Source organism: Mesoplodon densirostris, chromosome 6, assembly GCF_025265405.1.
Source record: "Mesoplodon densirostris isolate mMesDen1 chromosome 6, mMesDen1 primary haplotype, whole genome shotgun sequence".
NCBI classification, from domain to species: domain Eukaryota; kingdom Metazoa; phylum Chordata; class Mammalia; order Artiodactyla; family Ziphiidae; genus Mesoplodon; species Mesoplodon densirostris.
Genome location: NC_082666.1, coordinates 79,896,962 through 79,917,051, shown reverse-complemented (window position 1 = coordinate 79,917,051; position 20,090 = coordinate 79,896,962). Strand labels below are relative to the sequence as shown.

Below are 20,090 nucleotides of genomic sequence, written 5' to 3'. Positions count from 1 at the left end.
AGAGGCCCGCATACCGCAAAAAGAAAAAAGAAAAAAAAAAAAAAAAAAGAATCCGCCTGCCAATGCAGGGGACACGGGTTCAAGCCCTGGTCCGGGAAGATCCCACATGCCGCGGAGCAAATAAGCCCGTGTGCCACAACTACTGAGCCTGTGCTCTAGGGCCCACGAGCCACAACTACTGAGCCCACGTGCCACATCTACTGAAGCCCCCGCTCTCTAGAGCCCATGCTCCACAACAAGAGAAGCCACCATAATGAGAGGCCCACGCACCGCAATGAAGAGTAGCCCCTGCTCGCCGCAACTAGAGAAAGCCCGCGTGCAGCAACGAAGACCCAACACAGCCAAAAATAATAAGTAAATAAAAATAAATAAATTTAAAAGAAAAAGAAACTAAATCTCAGTCTGATTTCTAGTTTCCCCATTGAAAGCATCATTACTTGGGAAGATGCACTTTGATTTCCAATCGAGAAACTTAGAGAAATCTTTGAAACATACAGTGTTTGTTGAAACGTACAGTGTTGTCCAGAATAACCTCAGAACTGACAGGAAAACCTATGTTAGAGACATAGGTCAAGAGTCCAGAAGGGCTGTTACTTAAGAAGCTTTTCCAAAGTTTAATATCAAAATATATCACCCCTAAATGTAATTAATCCTAGATTCTCAGTCTGTATGTCTAAAGTCCTTTAATTCAGACACGGTTCACAGTGGTATTGTACTGTATAGAAACCATCTGTTTTCCATGCTGACTTTCTCATGGTCAGGAAAAATAGAATTTATAGAAATAGTTTATGGCCTTTATTCCTATTCCTGGAATTTAGGCCAAATCTAAACACTCTGAAAGCTGGGAAATTACTTCTTCTTCACTCTTCCCTATGTTTTAACCCTGCCTTAGTTAAAAGGTCAAACGTCAGACCAAATCTCAATCAGCTATGGAATCTAAGATTAGGAACATGCTAGGAAATCTGGGTAATTTCCAGATCAGTGATTCTCAACCTTTGTTTCTCCCTCTACTGTTCACAACCCCATGTTACTCTCATCATCAAATACAGAAAATAGTACAACTTAATTAACAGGAGAGTTAATGAGTATTTGGGGGAAGCACAGGGAAGAGAGGTCCTGATACATTCTTTTCCAACAGAGGATGTCTATCAAAACTAGAGGAGATAGAGCGAAATACATGTATTTCTAGCTTCTCGAGAAATCTTCTACTATACTTATCATTTAACTCCCTGCTTGGTTGTTTACAGTTCTGGTCAATGTTCTTTTGCTTATGCAAGTCCTTGAGTGATTTCATATCTATGGGACATGTCTGTACTTTGATCGGGTGTCTAGACAAAAGCATGCTTAGGGAAAGGTTATTTATTTACATGGTTTATTATAAAACAGGTCTTTTTGGTTTTCACTATAAAAATAATAGCAAACTAAATAATTTTTACATAAAAGACTGCTATCATAAATCTATAAACCACATGCCTAATCCTTTATAAAAATTCTCCCTGCTGCTATTCTTAGCCACATTCCTGTGGCTAGGGGCAGGCATAATTATCTTCATTTTGCAGATGAGAAACCTGAGGCTCAGAGAATTAAGAGATTTGCCTGAGGTCACACAATTAATCAGGACAGCAGAGGCAGAACCCATAAAAAGATGCCTTTTAGTTTAGGGCATTCTATTAAAGTTACAAGTAGAAAGTGTTCCCCTACAGCTTTCAAGGTTTTCTAAATAGCAAAGGAAAAAAGAAAAAAAGAAAAGCACAAAATTTTGCAGAGTAAAATTCTGTCTATGTTTTTGTCCTATGTTTTGGCTCAAATTCTAACACTGGTATATTAATTGTTTGGCAAATGGGGCCAAACCTGCTGGCTTGTTCCTAAGGTAACCTTGCAGTATTATATGTTATTTGCTTAAAAGGCACAAAACAAAATTCGAAAGTTAGAAAAATTCATTTAAGAAAGAAAATATTACCTTTGCTAAGCAATGTTCTAAAAGAGGAGGATTTACTTTTCTACCATGTTCTTCACAGATTTTCAACACACTGAGACCTAAAAAATAAAGTGTAAACTAAAGTAGTGAGCTACATAGGCCAACTATGTACAATCCAATTGGAATGCAAAAAGCCCTACTCAAGCAGCAATTGTGTAGTGTCATGAGGCAACACATGCGTTTTTATAAGCACTCATTAAAAGTTAGTCACAATTTGAGATCTTGTCCAACCGGTATGGTATGCACTAAGTTAGTCATCTTAAGAGACAAACTACTGACCAACCATTGTTTAGCATGTATTAAACAAAAAAGAACAATGATATTCATTTCCTTCTAATAGCATATTTTAGGAATTTATGGATTTAACTCTTCCAAGCATAATTGGTAATGTCCACAAACCAAATGATTTTATCTTTTAAAATAAATCAGCATTGTATGTCATTTACTTGGGTACAGGTATTCAAGGACAACTGCCATACTGAAGCTAGTTAATTTCTTCAAAGATAGTTGCCTTGTTCTGGTCACATTAATATATCATAAGAATAGCCTGTATATGCTGACAATTGATTGAGGAGTCAAGTCACAAAAAATTAGGTTTGTGCCATGATTTGTTTAGTCTAGAGCGCAGTATTCACGTGTGACTTACCTAACTTCAGTTGAGAGCATTTTCTCATTCTTAAAAAGGAAAGATGTTTCTGATGACAAGAATATAAAAAAACTAAGGGATGAAATTAAGGTGTGTTCTGAAATGAAGGATGCAAATCACCTATAACAAAACTACTACATTTTATTTCCATAGTTTTTTTAAAATCTGAAGTTGTCCTATAGTTCTTATTTTATTCTCACATCAGCCCTGTGTGGAAGGAAGAAAGTAGTATTGTTATTCTAATTTGTAGAGAGTTGATATAACTTACCCATGGTTACAGAGAGTGACTCAGTAGTCATACAGGAAGGAATCTGAAGAGTCTACTCCTGCTTCGCCCTGACTCCAAGTTTAGGACTCCTTCCAACAGTCAAATTATAAAATGTATCACAGGTTAGAAGTAAGTACAGCATGTACCATGACCATCTCTCTGCTGTCTACAGGAACAATTCGAAAAAATTACAAGCTAGTGTGTACTCAGTACTATGCTAGGCCTCGCAAGGATTCAGAAGATTTACAATACACAGTTCTTTCCTCACACTGCTGCACATCTAGTTGAGACAAAAGTAATGGGCATGAGGGAAATCTGAATAGTAAGCAATAGTATTGTTAAGAGTTAAAATAGTGTTCAAAACAATAGATTAACTGTTAGCTTCTTCAAACTGGGCTTTTGGAAGGATTTGGATTGCGGGGTGGGGGAGTCACTGGAGATTCAAGGCTGACTGGTAGCCTTGCAGATTTAAAAACTCTATTGTTTCATTCAGTCCCAACCCAATGGGACAAAGAGAGGGAGTTATCTATCTCTACTACTCAATGACAAATTTGCAAAGGTGTCACAGAATGGGGAAGACATCTTATGTTTTCAAAGACCATTGTTAATCTTGTAAAATAAGTCCTCAAAAGGTTGCAGATCAAAGCCTAACGTGACACACGGGTTTAATTTGAAACAGCAGCAATTCATCTTCTTTCATACCTTCTTTGTACTTCTACCAGTCAAGTGTTAAAACCAGAAGTGGGATTTATCCACAAGTAGAGCAGCAGAGACTGTACAGATGGTCACACAGGCCATATTTTTCAGCCTTTCCTGAAGGTGTCAATAAAATTTCTAGTTTGCTCACTATTTCTTCTTGTACACTGGTCTTAACTCCCCAGCTATATTACAACACCATGAAGGCCAGAACAAGGTCTTATTTTCATCTCCTTATTGCTTAGCACAGACACCAAATAATGGGCACTCAGACTTTAAAACTTTAATGATGGGGACTTCTTGGTGGCGCAGTGGTTAAGAATCCACCTGCCAATGCAGGAGACGTGGGTTCGAGTCCTGGTCTGGGAAGATCCCGCATGCCGTGGAGCAACTAAGCCTGTGCGCCACAACTACTGAGCCTGCGCTCTAGGGACCGCCAGCCACAGCTACTGAGCTGGCATGCCGCAACTACTGAAGCCTGCACGCCTAGAGCCTGTGCTCCGCAACAATAGAAGCCAACGCAATGAGATGCCCACGCACTGCAACGAAGATTAGCCCCTGGTTGCTGCAACCAGAGAAAGCTTGAGCGCAGCAATGAAGACCCAACACAGGCATAAATAAATAAATTTATATTAAATAATAATAATAATTGTAGGAAATGATTTTTAAAAAAGAAGAAGACTTAGTAAAATTTGACTGATTTTTTCTTACTGGGTAGCAAAAAGTAGGCATTAATAAAGGTGTCTCTAGAGAATCCCTAAGAAGAGAGTTAACTACCAAGATAAACCAGGTTTTTTATTTAAATATACTAGGGAACAGCCGACGAAATCATCATATGAGGGTCAAAGAACCATCCACGGTTCAATAATAAGGGGTTTAAAGTGGAGCAACAGCATCACATATGTAAAAGTAACCATAATATTCTTTCATATGGATGATAAATGACAACTTATCCCATATGACTATTCTAACTTTATTAAAAATTAGATCTAGCATTATGCCCTACAAGCATTCACGTTTACAGGAAACATGATATCATATTACTATAATGTCTTGTGATAAAGGCTAATGATGGTATACAGAACATTCACAAATACAAGTATATACTATGATGTCAAGTATATTACTCAATTTGATGACTTCAGGGACATGGGTAATTTCAAAACAAACAAGTCAGCCACCTGGTAAGACAGGGCTGAGCATTTAATAATATACAAATCTTTACAGAACAATAAAGCATTTAAAATAATCCCTAGTTTAGCTTGGTATTTCATATTCGTGTTGTAAATGGCCTTCAAAACCAGGTGCAATTAATATAAAGCTACAACAGAATTCTAATGCTGATGGGCCATCACTGAAAATTATTATACATGTATAGTTCTATCACCTACAAGAAGAAATACTTCTTTGTTAATAACATATAACTCTGCCAAAGCAAAAACAAAGAGAAAAGAAAATGTGTCATACAACTGCGTTCCGTAAGGACAATTTGAATAATTACATTAACTTTAGAATATAAATCTAACTATTCCAATTAGAAATGAACTTGATAAAATATCTAAGAAAATATGCACCATAAAGTTCTAAAAATGTAATTCAACCTCGTAAGTAGATAAATTGGAAGACATTTAGGACTGAGGTTGAAATAATCAACTCCAAAGCTAAAGGCAAGTTCAAATTTACTCTTGATAGTTTTAGAAGTCAAAAATCCACTAAGATGATCCATCAGGATGCTTGCCTACATCCACTAATACTATTTCTGTAAAGAAAGGCTGGTCATCCAGGCACCTATAACTCTCTCTCCTTTGACTCCAAAAGCCGTGACTTTAAGGTTATTTAAAAATACTTCATGTGCTTCCCTGGTGGCGCAGTGGTTGAGAGTCCGCCTGCCGATGCAGGAGACACGGGTTCGTGCCTGGGTCCGAGAAGATCCCACATGCTGTGGAACGGCTGAGCCCGTGAGCCATGGCCGCTAAGCCTGCACGTCCAGAGCCTGTGCTCCGCAACGGGGGAGGCCACAACAGTGAGGGGCCCACGTACCGCAAAAAAAAAATACTTCATATTCATCAAGATAATGGTTATTAGAGGAGAGAGTGGTGGTGAATAGGAGAGGTCAGTGACATTCTCTTGATCTGAGTTGACTGGGTTCAGTTTGTGAAACTTCATTGAACTCTATTATGATTTTTGCACTTTCTATATGTTGTATGTTATACTTCAACAAAAGTTTAATAAATGAAAATGCTCCATATTTAGCTTTTTTCACTTTTTAGAGTAGTTACTAGTCTGAGATTCCTGAATGAAGGATTCATACTACACTCATCTTTTGCAAATGCTTGCTACATAACAATAAGACAGATGTTATGTCAATAAAGACAGATGAATTAACAAAGACCAACAATCAATTGTACAGTGTCAATAAGAACTACTTGATTTGCATTCCTTCATTCCAAAGCACTGAACTGCTGCTACATATTACGTAGTACACCATGAGTAGTTAAGAAAAAAATGCTTGAGCCCCTCCCGCCAGAGGTAGATGGCATTTGTGTATGTATGTGTAAGAGAAAGAAGCCAAGACATATATATACTAATAACTAATAAGACATGCACTATATGTGTGGTGAGGGCAATAAATGCCACAGGGAAGGAGTGAGACATTCCAGTGGGATTAACCAGGAAGGGCATTACTGAGGGCGTAGCATGAGCATGATGAACACCTTAGTAAGATGAAGGAATGGACTAGCATTTACAGAATACTTAACACTGCATGCCAGGTACCATGTGAGCATTTTCATAGACCTTACTTAACTTTCACTAAGCTAAATATAGCTAATATAATATAGCTAAACTATATAAGCTATATAATATAGCTAAACCCACTAAGATCTTGACTAGTTAAGAAATTTATCCAAGATTACAGAGCCAGTACATACTAGACAATTTGACCTAAATCTTTTGACTCCAAGATCAATGTCTTTCTACCAGACCATGCTGCCACTGTCTTGAATAAGAGCTTAATATCTGTGGCCAAAAATCCAAATCTGAAATCTGACAAAAACTGACAAAAAAAATTTTTCCTACCCAATGCATGCACTTCAAAATATTTTTATTCTTCAAAGTAACCGGATCAAAACCAAAACAAAACAGACCACATCTATGTATAGGAATGACGGCCTAAATTGACAGTGTTGGAATTCTAATTCACAGCTTGAGATCAATCTATTTGACTATGCTTTTTGGTAAAAAGGTCTCAGTCAACCATAGTCTTCTAACAAAAAGCCGATTACCAAAATAATGAGAAGGTTATGAAAATTAAGATAATTTAACAGTTGACAGTCTTGCTGACAAACTGAAACACAGAATGTGAGAAAAGGCCAAGAATCAAGGGTAATTCTTACATTTTGGTTTGAGGAACTGGGTAAATAGTGGAGTTGTTTACAGAGTTGGGAAGCACAGGAGGAGGAAAAGGTTTGAAAGAGAAAAATTAAGAGTTCTTTCTTTGCCATGTTAAGCTTAAGAAACCTTTTTGATATTTAAGAATAGAGGTCAAGGGCCTCCCTGGTGGCGCAGTGGTTAAGAGTCCGCCTGCCGATGCAGGGGATACGGGTTCGTGCCCCGGTCTGGGAGGATCCCATATGCCGCGGAGCGGCTGGGCCCGTGAGCCATGGCCGCTGGGCCTGCGCATCCGGAGCCTGTGCTCCGCAACGGGAGAGGCCACAACAGTGAGAGGCCCGCATACCGCAAAAAGAAAAGAAAAAAAAAAAAAAAAAAAAAAAAAAGAATAGAGGTCAAGTAGGTAGTTAAATATACAACTTTGCAGCTTAGGAGAGAGGTTGGCCTGGAGTTCCAGATTTGGAAGGTATCAGCATAAAGATGGTATTTAAAGTCATGGACTGAACTGAATGAAAAAAATTATTTCAAGACAGTGCTGGAGAGGCAAATGCCGCGGATCAATTGAGTGAGATGAGTACTGAGCATTAACAAAGATTTGGCAACACAGAGATCGATGACCTTGACAAGGGTGGTTTTAGTGGAATGGTATGTACAAAAATTATTTATATAGGGATAGAACAAAATGGGAGGTAAAGAAATGGAGATCCAGGAGCTTTTCTATAAGGAAGAAGAAAGAAATAGGGTGGGGCCAGAAAAGAACATGGGTTCTATCTAAGGAGGATTTTCTTTTTAATTGAAATAACCCATTACAGATGGAAAGATTGATGACGCAACAGAACATGGACAATTGAGAAGTCTTAAGCCTTTAAGTCCTAAGGTAGGCAAGAAGAAATGAGCTCTAGGGTGCAAGGAAAGGGACCAGTCTTAGGCAGAGACAGGTACTTCATCCATTTTAACAGGAAGGAGAGTGTATGGGTACAGATGCAGGTAGTTTGGTAGATATGATGGTGGATAGAAAGCTGGATCTAAGCAAGGTTAGGCTTCTGTCAGGTAAGTACCACAGAAGGAAAGAAGGATAAGGGATTTGAAGTACATGCATGCAAAAGAGCAGTTGTACTGATAGAACATGGTCTCCAAGCTAGATGAGGGAAAAAAGGACATGAATGAGGTGCCGTGAAAAGTGGAAAAGTTAATGCACATGAGCACCCAGTGGAGTTAAAAAAAAATTGAGGAATAAGGAAACCAGGTAAGTAGACAGTGGGTTTTTTTGTTGTTCTTTTTGTTTGTTCGCTTGTTTTAAGTTTATAAGAGGAGCAGTTACCAGCAATGAGGTTTAACATTTGACCATGGGAGTAGATTTCTGAGGTGGGGGGATCTAAAAGCTGAGAGATCAGATGTTTGATTATCCATGTGCCTGTAGCAATCACTAAGTCTAATGACAGGAAAACTGTGGAAAAGCAGTGAGCCAGGTACTAACAAGGAGGTAAGGATGGATGTGGAGGGGAAAATAGTCCGATGGCATGCATTTCAGAAGAGCTGGGGTTCTCAGCAAGGAAAAAATGGACTGAAACAACACATGGGAGAAAGGGTTCTAAATGAGGGGTTGAGGATGTGGGGTGAAAAAACATCATTACTTAAAGACTATAGGGAAACAGAGTTCCCAGGAATAGTCAGTTAGGGCAAGAAAGTGAACGAAATTTTATTTTCAACACTATGTCTCTGTTTGATGATAGTAAACTATCAGTTCTAGGAGGCAAACTGGAAGGGTTAGAGGAGGGGACATTGAAAAGTTCAAGGACTGTATCAAGTTAGGATCTACACAAAGCCAAATGAGTATAAAATTTCCCAGCAAAAATGGCCAACTTGGGAATCTTGGACACTAAAAAAGCAACCAAAACAAATTAACAAACACCTTTTCTAAGCTTCATGAGAGCAGTTCAGTATCTTTCCAATAAATTCCCTTTTTGCTTAAGTTAGCAACTAAAGAATGCTAATGATAATTACCTTCACATAGAGGGCCTTGCATACATAGACAAGTTCAGAAGAGGAATGTTTATTTAATTCATTCAGTATATTTAAGTGCTATTTGGCCTGGAGTGATAAGGAAAATCTCAGAAAGGAATCTTAGGCATGTTAGCTTCCGTTTATCCCCTTTCTCACTTCATTTCTTCCTTTCACAAAAGTCAATGGTGAGAAAAAAATCAATAACAATTAGGCTGGAGTGAGCTGGCAGCAGGGTTGCTCTGAGGACAAACACGATTCTCTGTACACCTGCCTGTGACCTCACAATAACACTTGTGCAGGTGTGGAGAGTCCTATAGCTTAAAATAACAAATGCCGCAGCAGCCTGTAACTGTCATCCCTGAGGTTCTTTGACCAACTGCGCCACTCCGTACCGCACAGTGTTTCTCCAAACGGAAAATGACCCATTTGGGGAAGAGTTAATATACATTACGACTTTCTCTCTCTCAGGTGAACTAATTTACCTAGATGAAGAATTCTGAGACTACTTTATTTCTAACAGGGTAGTATTTAACTTTATGTAGAAACAAGTGTTGACAATGTAATTATAAAATTTTATAATCCAACAGTGAGTATGGTAGTATTCCTTAACACATAGACCAAATCAAGACAAATTAATTTCAGTTGTCATTCATTGTACAGAAAATGAAATGTCTACAACATATGGTTGATGTAGAAAAAAACAATTGTAGCAGGCATCAAAAATAAGAAACATGCAAAATCAATTTATTGGCTTCAAGTGGAAGCACCTTGGGAATGTAGGTATATGAAATATCCCAAAACATGGATGAGATTATTTTGTGTAAAAGATAGGGAATACTGGGCCTCCCTGGTGGCGCAAGTGGTTAAGAGTCCGCCTGCCGATGCAGGGGATACGGGTTCGTGCCCCGGTCTGGGAGGATCCCATATGCCGCGGAGCGGCTGGGCCCGTGAACCATGGCCGCTGGGCCTGCGCATCCGGAGCCTGTGCTCCGCAACGGGAGAGGCCACAACAGTGAGAGGCCCGCGTACAGCAAAAAAAAAAAAAAAAAAAAAAAGATAGGGAATACTACACTTCAAAACATTCAAAATAGTGAATATTCACTAGCACTATGACCTTTATTTAGTACAATACTCTTATGTATCAGAATGCCCAGCACACCATAGATTAAATCACCTTGTCAATTGAAAAAGTATGTTGAATTTAATAAGAAGTCAATTGGGGGGAGGATACATTTAATTTCAATCCATGTAATAGACAGCCTTGGTGAAATATATCAAAGAGCACTTCCCACGGGCCTCCCTGGTGGCGCAGTGGTTGAGAGTCCGCCTGCCGATGCAGGGGATATGGGTTCGTGCCCCGGTCTGGGAGGATCCCATATGCCGCGGAGCAGCTGGGCCCGTGAGCCATGGCCGCTGGGCCTGCGCGTCCGGAGCCTGTGCTCCGCAACGGGAGAGGCCACAACAGTGAGAGGCCCGCATACCACAAAAAAAAAAAAAAAAAAAAGAGCACTTCCCGGGCTTCCCTGGTGGCGCAGTGGTTGAGAGTCCGCCTGCCGATACAGGGGACACGGGTTCGTGCCCCGGTTCGGGAAGATCCCACATGCCGCGGAGCGGCTGGGCCCGTGAGCCGTGGCCGCTGAGCCTGCGCGTCCGGAGCCTGTGCTCCGCAACGGGAGAGGACACAACAGTGAGAGGGCCGTGTACCGCAAAAAAAAAAAAGCACTTCCCAATCTGGAAAAAAGATCAAAGGGAGTCCCAGGTGATCTCCAGAGTGCCAAAGATGGTTACCTTGAAACTACAGTGGAATCTATTCCTGCCCAGCTGCAGATTTGTTTAATGGCTACTCACTCATTTAAACCTTAATTGTTGAAACCCATTGATTAAGAAATAACACTTATTCCCATGACTGGCACTTCATAACTCATACCAAAATTACTCACATCAGAGATAACCTAAACCAATCTGAGACCATTTCCTAAATTACAACATTTTTGGACTAGAGGAGATAGGACAAAGATCCCATATGACTTGATTCCAAGCTACCTGAAAAAATGAGCCTTACCAATAGTATCTTTTCCATAGCAAGGTTTTATTCATTCATCTTACAGTGTCAGGCATCATGGCCAACTAAATTATTATGACTCTATCCTGGAGTCAGTCTAGGAAACATAAGATCCAGGCTCAGTAATCTTATGAACAAGATCCACTTTGTTTTTGTTTTTTGTTTGTTTTTTATTTTTTGCCACACCACATGGCTTGTGGGATCTTAGTTCCCGAACCAGGGATCGAACCCACGCCTTCAGCAGTGAAAGCGCAGAGTCCTAACCACTGGACCACCAAGGAGTTCCCAGGATCCACTTTGTAACGATCATCTGTATTCCTCTTACAGAGAGACAATATTTAACTTAAGGGTCATGACTGGAGTTTGTAGATAAAAGCTTAAAAAATGGGAAAATATTAGAAGACAACTATTAGAATTAATTTGACTTATGGTTAGCTAACATATTCAATATGACAGAATGTCAACCTGTCATTTGTTTTCTTTCTGGAGAAGTTAAAAAAATAGTTTTCTTTTTAAAACATACTGATAATAGGTAGTATTTCTACAATTTCCCCAAACAAAAAGCAAACAACAAAAACAGAACTTCATGACATCTGAGTAATTAATCAGTTATTCTGCTGTCATATGTGTTTATAATTGAGGTAAAATTTATATCAGTGTCATGCACAGACCTTAAATTGCTCAGTTCAATGAGTTTCAATAAATGCTTGTGATCTTCATGTTTCCGTCACTCCAGAAAGTTGTCCTGAACCCCTTCCAGTCAATTCCCCCACCACCCAAGGCAACTACTGTTCAGATTTCTATAGATATGAGAAACACCTGACTTCTTTCCTTCCACACAATATTTCTGAGATTTACCTACATGCTTGCATGTATCAGTAGCTTTTTTTTTTAAATAGCAGAATAGTATTTCATTATATGATTGACACAATCTGTTTATCTATTCTCTTGTTGAAGGATATTTGTGGGGTTTTTTGTTTGTTTTTTGTTTTGTTTTGTTTTGCTTTGGCTATTGTGAATAAAGGTGCTTGTAAACACAGAATCCTGTTCTGCTGTATAAATGTAATCATATCACCTTAAACTTAAGACAGCTTTCTGCCTAAACCAGGAGCTGAGGGTCTTGAAGGAATTAGCATCTGCTTTCACAGAAAATGAGTGAGGAGCCCCACCCCTGCTCCAGAGCCCTGGCTGATTAGATGGGACCTGCTCCAACCAGCCCATATCTGTGATGTGTGACACTCCAGGGGGCCACACTTTATGAGAAGAGACTCTTTCCCCGGAACATTTCAAACAGGTAGTGTTTAGGGGTAGTGTCAATAAAGCTCATCTCTGTTCCAACCCTAATCTGGTGTCACATTGCTTCTATTATATACAAAAACACAATATTCAAAAAGAACAACCAACACACAGACACAAAAAGGGACTTTTGATTTACCCATTCTTTAAGGTCTCCCAGCACAGGCTACACCTAATCAATGGATAGCCAGCCACATGCTATTAATGTAACTTTGGGCACATCATTCACCTCTGAGTCCTAATTTCCCAAGATGCAAAATGGGATAACTGTAGCACCTGTCTTAGGGTTATTTTTGAAGATCAAATTAGATAATACGTATCAAGTATTCACACATGCTAACACACTTAAGTACATAGCATTAGCTATTATTAACAAAACTTTATTTCCGAAACTATTTAGAGAGTATAACCTCAGATTTTGCTTTTCCTTTTCCATTTCAAGGTAGTAACAAGAGTTTCCCAAAAACAGTGTGTTCCCCCCCAAATTAATTCACATTCAACTGGTATTATGTAAACCAAAGTCCACAGCCAGGGAAGTTTTGGCTAAATAATTTTTTTTAAACTGCAAAACATCTAAGTGTTTTATGCTAATGTACACTATGACCCCCTAAAAGTGAGATCTAGTATTGACCACGAAATTGACTTCTGCCCTAACAAAATCATGCGATCCTGGGGCTCTAACACTTTCAGACATGCTAGTAAAAACAATGCTGACTACACATATGAAACAAACAGCATCCTTAAGAAGATAATATACGCTCTTCCCATTTCATTTAGTTAAATGCTATCCATCTTTCAGACCTCAGGGAAGCCTTCTTTTTTTTTTTTTTGCTGTACGCGGGCCTCTCACTGCTGTGGCCTCTCCCGTTGCGGAGCACAGGCTCCGGACACACAGGCTCCGCGGCCATGGCTCGCGGGCCCAGCCGCTCCGCGGCATGTGGGATCTTCTGGGATAGGGGCACGAACCCGTGTCCCCTGCATCGGCAGGCGGACTCTCAACCACTGCGCCACCAGGGAAGCCCAGGGAAGCCTTCTTAAACCCTCCAAACTTAATCAAGACTTCCTGCTAGATACTCTCAAGGTTCCCTTAGACTTTTCCTTCCTAGCTCGTACTGCCATTTGTATTAACATACTCAAAAAGATTATGTGATTAATGCCTGTCACCTTGCCCACGAAACTATAAGCTTCAATTAAAGGCATGGCTGTATATTATGCTCAACCTTATACCCCTAGTATCTACCACAATGTTTGGTACCAAATAACTGACATGGAAAAAATATGTGAATACAAGAATTCACTGCAACTTTATTTGTCATAGTGTAAAACTGAAAACGACTCAAATGTTTATTAATAGGAAAGTAATTAAATAAGCTACTCGACATATATATTATAGAATATTATACACCCATTAAAAAGAATGAGCTTAAGGCTTCCCTGGTGGCGCAGTGGTTGAGAGTCCGCCTGCCGATGCAGGGGACGTGGGTTCGTGCCCCAGTCCAGGAAGATCCCACATGCCTCGGAGCGGCTAGGCCCGTGAGCCGTGGCCGCTGAGCCTGTGCGTCCGGAGCCTGTGCTCCGCAACGGGAGAGGCCACAACAGTGGGAGGCCCGCGTACCACCAAAAAAAAAAAAAAAAAAAAAAAAAAAAGAATGAGCTTAATCTCTACGTTCTGACATACTCAGTTTTCTAAATGAGAAAGGAGAAATGCATTTTATTTCATATGTACTATATTGTGCTTAGATGTCTAAAAACATACACATCTAACTGTTAACAGTGACTACATCTGAAGAGGAACAGGCCTGGAAAAAGGTACTTTCACTTTTACACTTTATACATTTCTCTGTTGTTTCAATATTCTTCAACAAACATGTATTTCTTTTCTAATTAATTTTTTTAAGCTTTGAGCAACTGCAAGTCCACATAAATTATCATATGCTTTATGCTTAGTTCTATTTCTATCACTATTTCTTAAAAATATTTTTGTAGGGCTTCCCTGGTGGCGCAGTGGTTGAGAGTCCGCCTGCCGATGCAGGGGACACGGGTTCGTGCCCCGGTCTGGGAAGATCCCACATGCCGCGGAGCGGCTGGGCCCGTAAGCCATGGCCGCTGAGCCTGCGCATCCGGAGCCTGCGCTCCGCAACGGGAGAGGCCACAACAGTGAGAGGCCCGCGTACCGCAAAAAAAAAAAAAAAAAAAAAAAAAAATTTTTGTAATGATCTCCATAGCAATTGTGAGAGGAAGGTAAGACAAAAGATAGTATTAACCCTGTAGTATAGATTAAAAGCTATATGTAAACTAACATCACAAAGCAAAATAAACAACAGAACTGGGGCTAAAATGTGGCTCTTTTTTCTTGGTCCAGTGTTCCTTCCACTACACATTATTGCCTTTCCAATAAGGGACACAAGCTTGATATTGATACAATCAGTATTTTAGTACTAAATGACTAGAAGAGATTTAAACCTACTCCCATCTCCACCTCACCTCTGCCAAGTCATGAGAGGGCACTGCAGGCCAATGGCCATAGAGGCTTCTTTTAATAACCCCAGTGATGGGGAGGTTACAAAATTCTACTGCATGTTCCTCACTATTAAGACAATTCCCTTATATTGAGCTGAAACCTATCTCTTTTACTTTGACCCGCTGGTTCAAGTTTGGCCATTTGGAATGCGAAGCTTCTCTCCCCTTCTGGAATATACTCAAGTATATGAAGACAGTTATCACCTGTGTCTTTTTGGGAGCGGGTGCTTTACTTAGATAAACTTTCCAAAAAAACAGCTGTCATTATCCAACTTCTAATTTCAGTCCTGACAAATTGCTTGGCAGACGAGGAGACGGAGAACCATCATGCAAGACTATGACAAAATAATGAGGTACAAGTAGTCAATTGTTACTACAATCCTTCAAGGAGAGTTACAGAGAATCATGCACATCTTACCACTCCTTTATTAGATGTTGCTGAATCAAACATCTTTCTGGTATAAAGCACAGGAATGAAGACAGGGTCAGATGCTTCTGACAAAATCTTGGCTTTAGACAGCTACACATAGCTGGTTCAAGAATTTGCCATGAATGCAGCCAATTATTAGTCCTCCATTAGATAGATGAACAATCAACCTAATGATCTTCCTCAGTAAAATATTTCTTGCTGTTTTTGTTAGAACCTCCAATAACAAAGCACCTGGTGGTTCCACCAATGGATGAATGAGACTTCCTCGCTATTTAAAAGAGACAAAGGAATTAATGATAAAAGTGATAAACAAAAAGAAACTTAGGGACTGAACTGGAGACTCATGAAAACATTTCAGACCATAATGACATGGTTGTTAGATAACACCAGAAAATACACGATGAAAAGTACAAGAAGTCTAGGAGGAAGTACTAGAACAAGAAGTACAAGTTCAAGAAGTCCTGTACTTAAAAGGACAACAAGCACAGGAAGCGACACTGTAGCTAAATACTTATTAAAACTGCTTTTTATCACCTGATGAAAAACAATCAGCAGTAAATGCTTGTGAAAAAACTTAGAGTAAGAATACAGGGCAAGATAGACATCTATTTGGAATAGCACAGCTCTTTTACTCTGGTTTACCTATTGATGACAGGCACAAACTTGGGGAAGTCTTCCCAAATGTTGCTCCAGGTTTTCCTTCTGAATCTGAACCTAATTAAGGGAAAGGAGAGGTCCCCTGAGCACCCAATTGAAAATATCCCTCCTTATTCTTCTTTACTCAACTGTGCTTCCCTTCATCATAATTTATAGTTATATATCTCTGTGCTTATTGTCCCATGACCCAGAAAACCATAAGTTCCTTGAAGGCAGAGTCAACTCTTTTGAACACTGTATACACATGCACATAGGACCTTGTACATGAAAGATGCTCATTATATATCTGTATAGTGAAGACAGAAAGAGGAAAGAAAAAGATCACTGGTTACCATGAACTGTCACTTTGGGACTTCCCTGGTGATGCAGTGGTTAAGAATCCGCCTGCCAATGCAGGGGACACGGGTTTGATCTTCAGTCCTGGAAGATCCCACATGCCACGGAGCAACTAAGCCCCTGCGCCACAACTACTGAGCCTGCGCTCTAGAGCCCGCAAGCCACAACTACTGAGCCCACGCGCCTACAGCCAGTGCTCCGCAATGAGAAGCCCACGCACCGCAACGAAGCCTAGCCCCGCTCTGCAACTAGAGAAAGCCCGCACGTAGCAACAAAGACCCAACGCAGCCAAAAAAAAGTTACTTTTCTTGCGTAGCCAATGTTGGGAAATTTATCACTTGTTGGACACTAATGATCCAGATCATTTTTATATATATCATTTAACCTCTCAACAATACAGGCGGGTTTCTCATTTGAGACCAAAGTAAGACTCAGAGAAATTAAATATTTAATAACTTGCTTAAGCCACACACCTAGCAAATTTGAGCTCCAGTTTATGTTAACGTCAGGTTTATCTGATGGGATGGCGGCTGCCCCCAAGCTGCTCTTTTCTTCAATTATCTCCCCTCCATACAGCTAAGTGAGGAGGGGGAAATACCTAACAGCAAATTAGTAGCTGTATACAACCCAAGACCTCTGGCTATCTATACAGTCTGAATTTCCTTCCAGCTTAAAGAAATCTGCTAAAGAAATATAAACAGCAAAACAAGCTGTTTTACATTCATCAAATAATTTGATTCTCAAAACAATCTTACAAACGAGAGAGAAATTCCCATTATGTTGGTGTGGACACTGGGGATAAGAGGGCTTAAGAGCTTTCACATTCTCCCTACAAACCTATGGGCCTGGGATTTTCCAAAAAGAAACAGTGACTGCATAAACCTGGTGCAACATTTGAAAAAGACACTAGCGTTATAATCCTCGTTTTCCTACTGCAAATATGTAATCCAGATGGGAGCGTTCAACGACTCAATTTTCCCTTTGCATTTTAGGTTTGATGAGGGTTCCGTTCATTCAGTACAATTAGTCAAATGTTGACCGCCAAATATATTTACGAGGAGACAACACATCCAGGTCAAAGAAAGGGCTACACTGCAGCCAAAACTAACTCTGGGCTGCGGTCCACATTTGCCCTGGCCAACTCTTCTCACTTCCTTCTTTCCCCTCCACTGAACCATTCCTCCCTGGAGTCAGATTTAGGGCAATAGGCAGGTTCCTACCTTGGTCTGAACACTCTTATCAAACTTGTCATTTTTGAAGCTAAACGTATTCTGGTGCCTCTGAGGCCTGGAACGAGCCACGTTCCCTTTCTGGGAGCTCATCGCCGAAACCACAACCACCTCGCGCTGGGACAAGAAAGATGCACACAAGACTAGGTAGGATACCAGGAACTATCTCCACGGAGTTCACGCTTCTCTCTGACCCGGAAGGAACTTCACAAGCATTTCTGCCTCCGCCCCCGGCATCCCACGTGACTCCTCGCGGAGGTCAAAGGACACCTTTCGGCCCTTCAGTTCCAACAAGGGTCTTTTACTCAGCCCAGTCTCTACCCTTCCCCATCCGCGAAGCCTCTTTCTCAAACCCGGCGAAAAATCCCACTTTCTTCGAAGCGAGAATTCCCCCATTGGTCTGAATGTGGCAGTCCGCCCCAGTGAAGGGGAGGGAAAACTTTGCTCCTATTGGCTCTTCTTTTCCGCAATCCCCGCCTCCTGCCGACGCAGCTCGGCCTCTCCTGGCGCCCTCCTCCTCTGGGCGGCTTGTGATTGGTGGAAGTCGGGCTAAACTGGACTGCGTCCAACCCCCGGCCCGCTCGCAGGCTGGAGTCCGGGTCAGCCTTGGCACTTTCCTTCAGTCAGTGACCAACTCGTATCTTAGAGAGCTCTCTGCTGGTCCCTGGGTTCCTTTCCAGCCTCCTTCCCGCCACGCGAGCGAATCCTGCTGCCGGCAGGCCGAAGGGGAGCAAATAAAGGAGGATTAAAAAGAAGAAAGACCTGGCTGGGTCTGGGTGTTGTTTGCAGTGCCAGAAAGGGAGGTGGCGGCGGCTGCGGCAGCTGCGACCACGGCCGCGCGGGACGTGAGGCCCAACAGCAGCCGACGGCGGCGGCGGAGGCGGCCGCTCCAGCGCCTCGCGCCGGGGCAGTTAGTCAGCAGAACGCGAACCCGTGTGGAGGAGCAGGGCCGGCGCGAGGCGAGACTCGGGAGCGCGAGCCGGCCCCCTCGGGCGCCGCCGTCCTTCCTCGTCCCGGCGCCGGGGGCTGCCGCCCTCGTCCCCCCTCTTTGGCCGGGCCCGCCCGCAGGCCGGGAGAGTCGGGCGGCGGCAGCAGCGTGGATCGCGCCTTGTAGAGGACAGCGCGGCGGCAGAGGTTCTCTCCCGGCCCTTTCTGCCTGACGCCTTGGCTGCGGCCCTCAAGTGCAGGTGCGTGGGGCCGCGGGGGGTCGGGGCGCTGCGGCTGGGCTCGGGGAGGGGGCGCTAGGCCCGGGGCAGCAGCGCGGGAGGGACGAGCCCGGGCCGGGCGGGGGGAGGGGAGCGGGAGGCGTCTTTGTTGTTGGCGACTGGGATGCCTCTCGGCGCCGGCAAAGGCGGAGAAGCCACTCCCGATCGCATCTGGGTTTTTGAGAAGATTCTCTGTTGGTTCGGTGAAGGGGAGAGAGGTAGAAAAGTCTTCGCAGTCGGTGAGGCTGCGGGAATCTGGGGGCGGGAGAGGGACGGACAGACGGACTGGGAAAGGTCTTGGGTCCTCCTTGCAGAGAAGGGCCTCATTTCATTCCTTTGCTATTCTCCCTGTGGACGGAGAGATGGGTCCAGGTTCACATTTCGCTCCCTGGCTCACTGTGAGAGTCGCGACGCCTGAAGGCTGTCTCCTGGATGTCCTCGAGTGTGCCAGACTAGACTTTAGCTGGAATCTGCACCGTGCTTGGTGATTTGTGTATTCTGGTCCGCCGCCGTAGGGTGGTTTTCTCTCGATGGTTGAACTCTTTACTTGTTTTCGAACTCTGGGGTAGGCTCATCAGGAATTGTTTTTGAATTGAAAAATTAGAGTTTTTCTTTGGATTTTTTTTTAACCCTGAAACGAAAAGTTAGATTGTCAAGTTAGATTGTACTGTCAAGTTAGATTGTACTGTTGTGAAGGACTTTTGTAAAGAAGAGAGTTTAACCCTGGCTTCTTGTTTTAAAAAAAAAGAAAGATATGTTCAGAGCTTTGATCCATGGAGATTTCTGCCAACGCCAGGATATAACTTTTTAAGATGACGCATAGATTTAAGTCAGCGTGAAATGGATTTGTTAAGCAGAAGGATGAGTAACGGAATACATACAGGGAGGGTGACCTTTAAATTTTGGCTGTTAGCTTACAAAAAGGTATTCATGTTTAAAACTTTTCTGTAATATGCAGTACTTGATCCGTAAGATAATTCATTGATTTTTTTAAGGCTCCAATAAATAAAAAGTTTGGAAATCTTGCGTCATTTAAAACTACTAGTCATTAGGTAATGAGTCTGAGTAAAAAGTTAGGTACATGTTGTAAGAGCATTCATCTGTTTACATGAAGAAGAAGACTTAGAATAAAGTGAACTTTTCTCTATAAAGAGTTTGTCTCATATGTTTATAGCATAAACTCATTTGGGTGATTTATCTAATATCTAATCAGAGCCAATATTTTGATAACTATCATAATTGCCAGTGTTCTGATTTGGGTGCCCAACTCTTTGGTTGGGAGTAGGGGTGGAGGCTTACTTAAAGAAGAGCAGTGGAGATAGACATGTTTCACCTTATAGAAGAAATAAGGTCCCTGTTGTGCAATAATTGCT

The 20,090-nt window shown here is 41.7% G+C and overlaps 2 protein-coding genes across 3 annotated transcripts in view; one reads left to right on the top strand and one right to left on the bottom strand.

Annotated features, from left to right (window-relative positions):
• The window catches only part of C6H9orf85 (chromosome 6 C9orf85 homolog), a 62,846-nt gene extending 44,917 nt beyond the window's left edge, over positions 1-17,929 (bottom strand). Inside the window, exons 1-2 of one of the 2 annotated variants that reach the window (XM_060101369.1) lie at positions 2,893-2,935; positions 1,961-2,037 (exon numbers count right to left, since the gene is read on the bottom strand). In XM_060101369.1, the coding sequence (XP_059957352.1) occupies positions 1,961-2,037; positions 2,893-2,923 (108 nt within the window). In that variant the 5' untranslated portion in view covers positions 2,924-2,935. Of the gene's footprint in view, positions 1-1,960; positions 2,038-2,892; positions 2,936-17,503 lie in introns of those variants that run through there. The other variant, XM_060101370.1, reaches the window with a different exon arrangement.
• Positions 17,930-18,610: 681 nt separating this feature from the next.
• ABHD17B (abhydrolase domain containing 17B, depalmitoylase) overlaps positions 18,611-20,090 on the top strand; it is a 37,737-nt gene continuing 36,257 nt past the window's right edge. The window contains exon 1 of the mRNA XM_060100867.1: positions 18,611-18,699. The gene's annotated coding sequence lies outside the window, so the exon portion shown is untranslated. The remainder of the gene's footprint in view (positions 18,700-20,090) is intronic.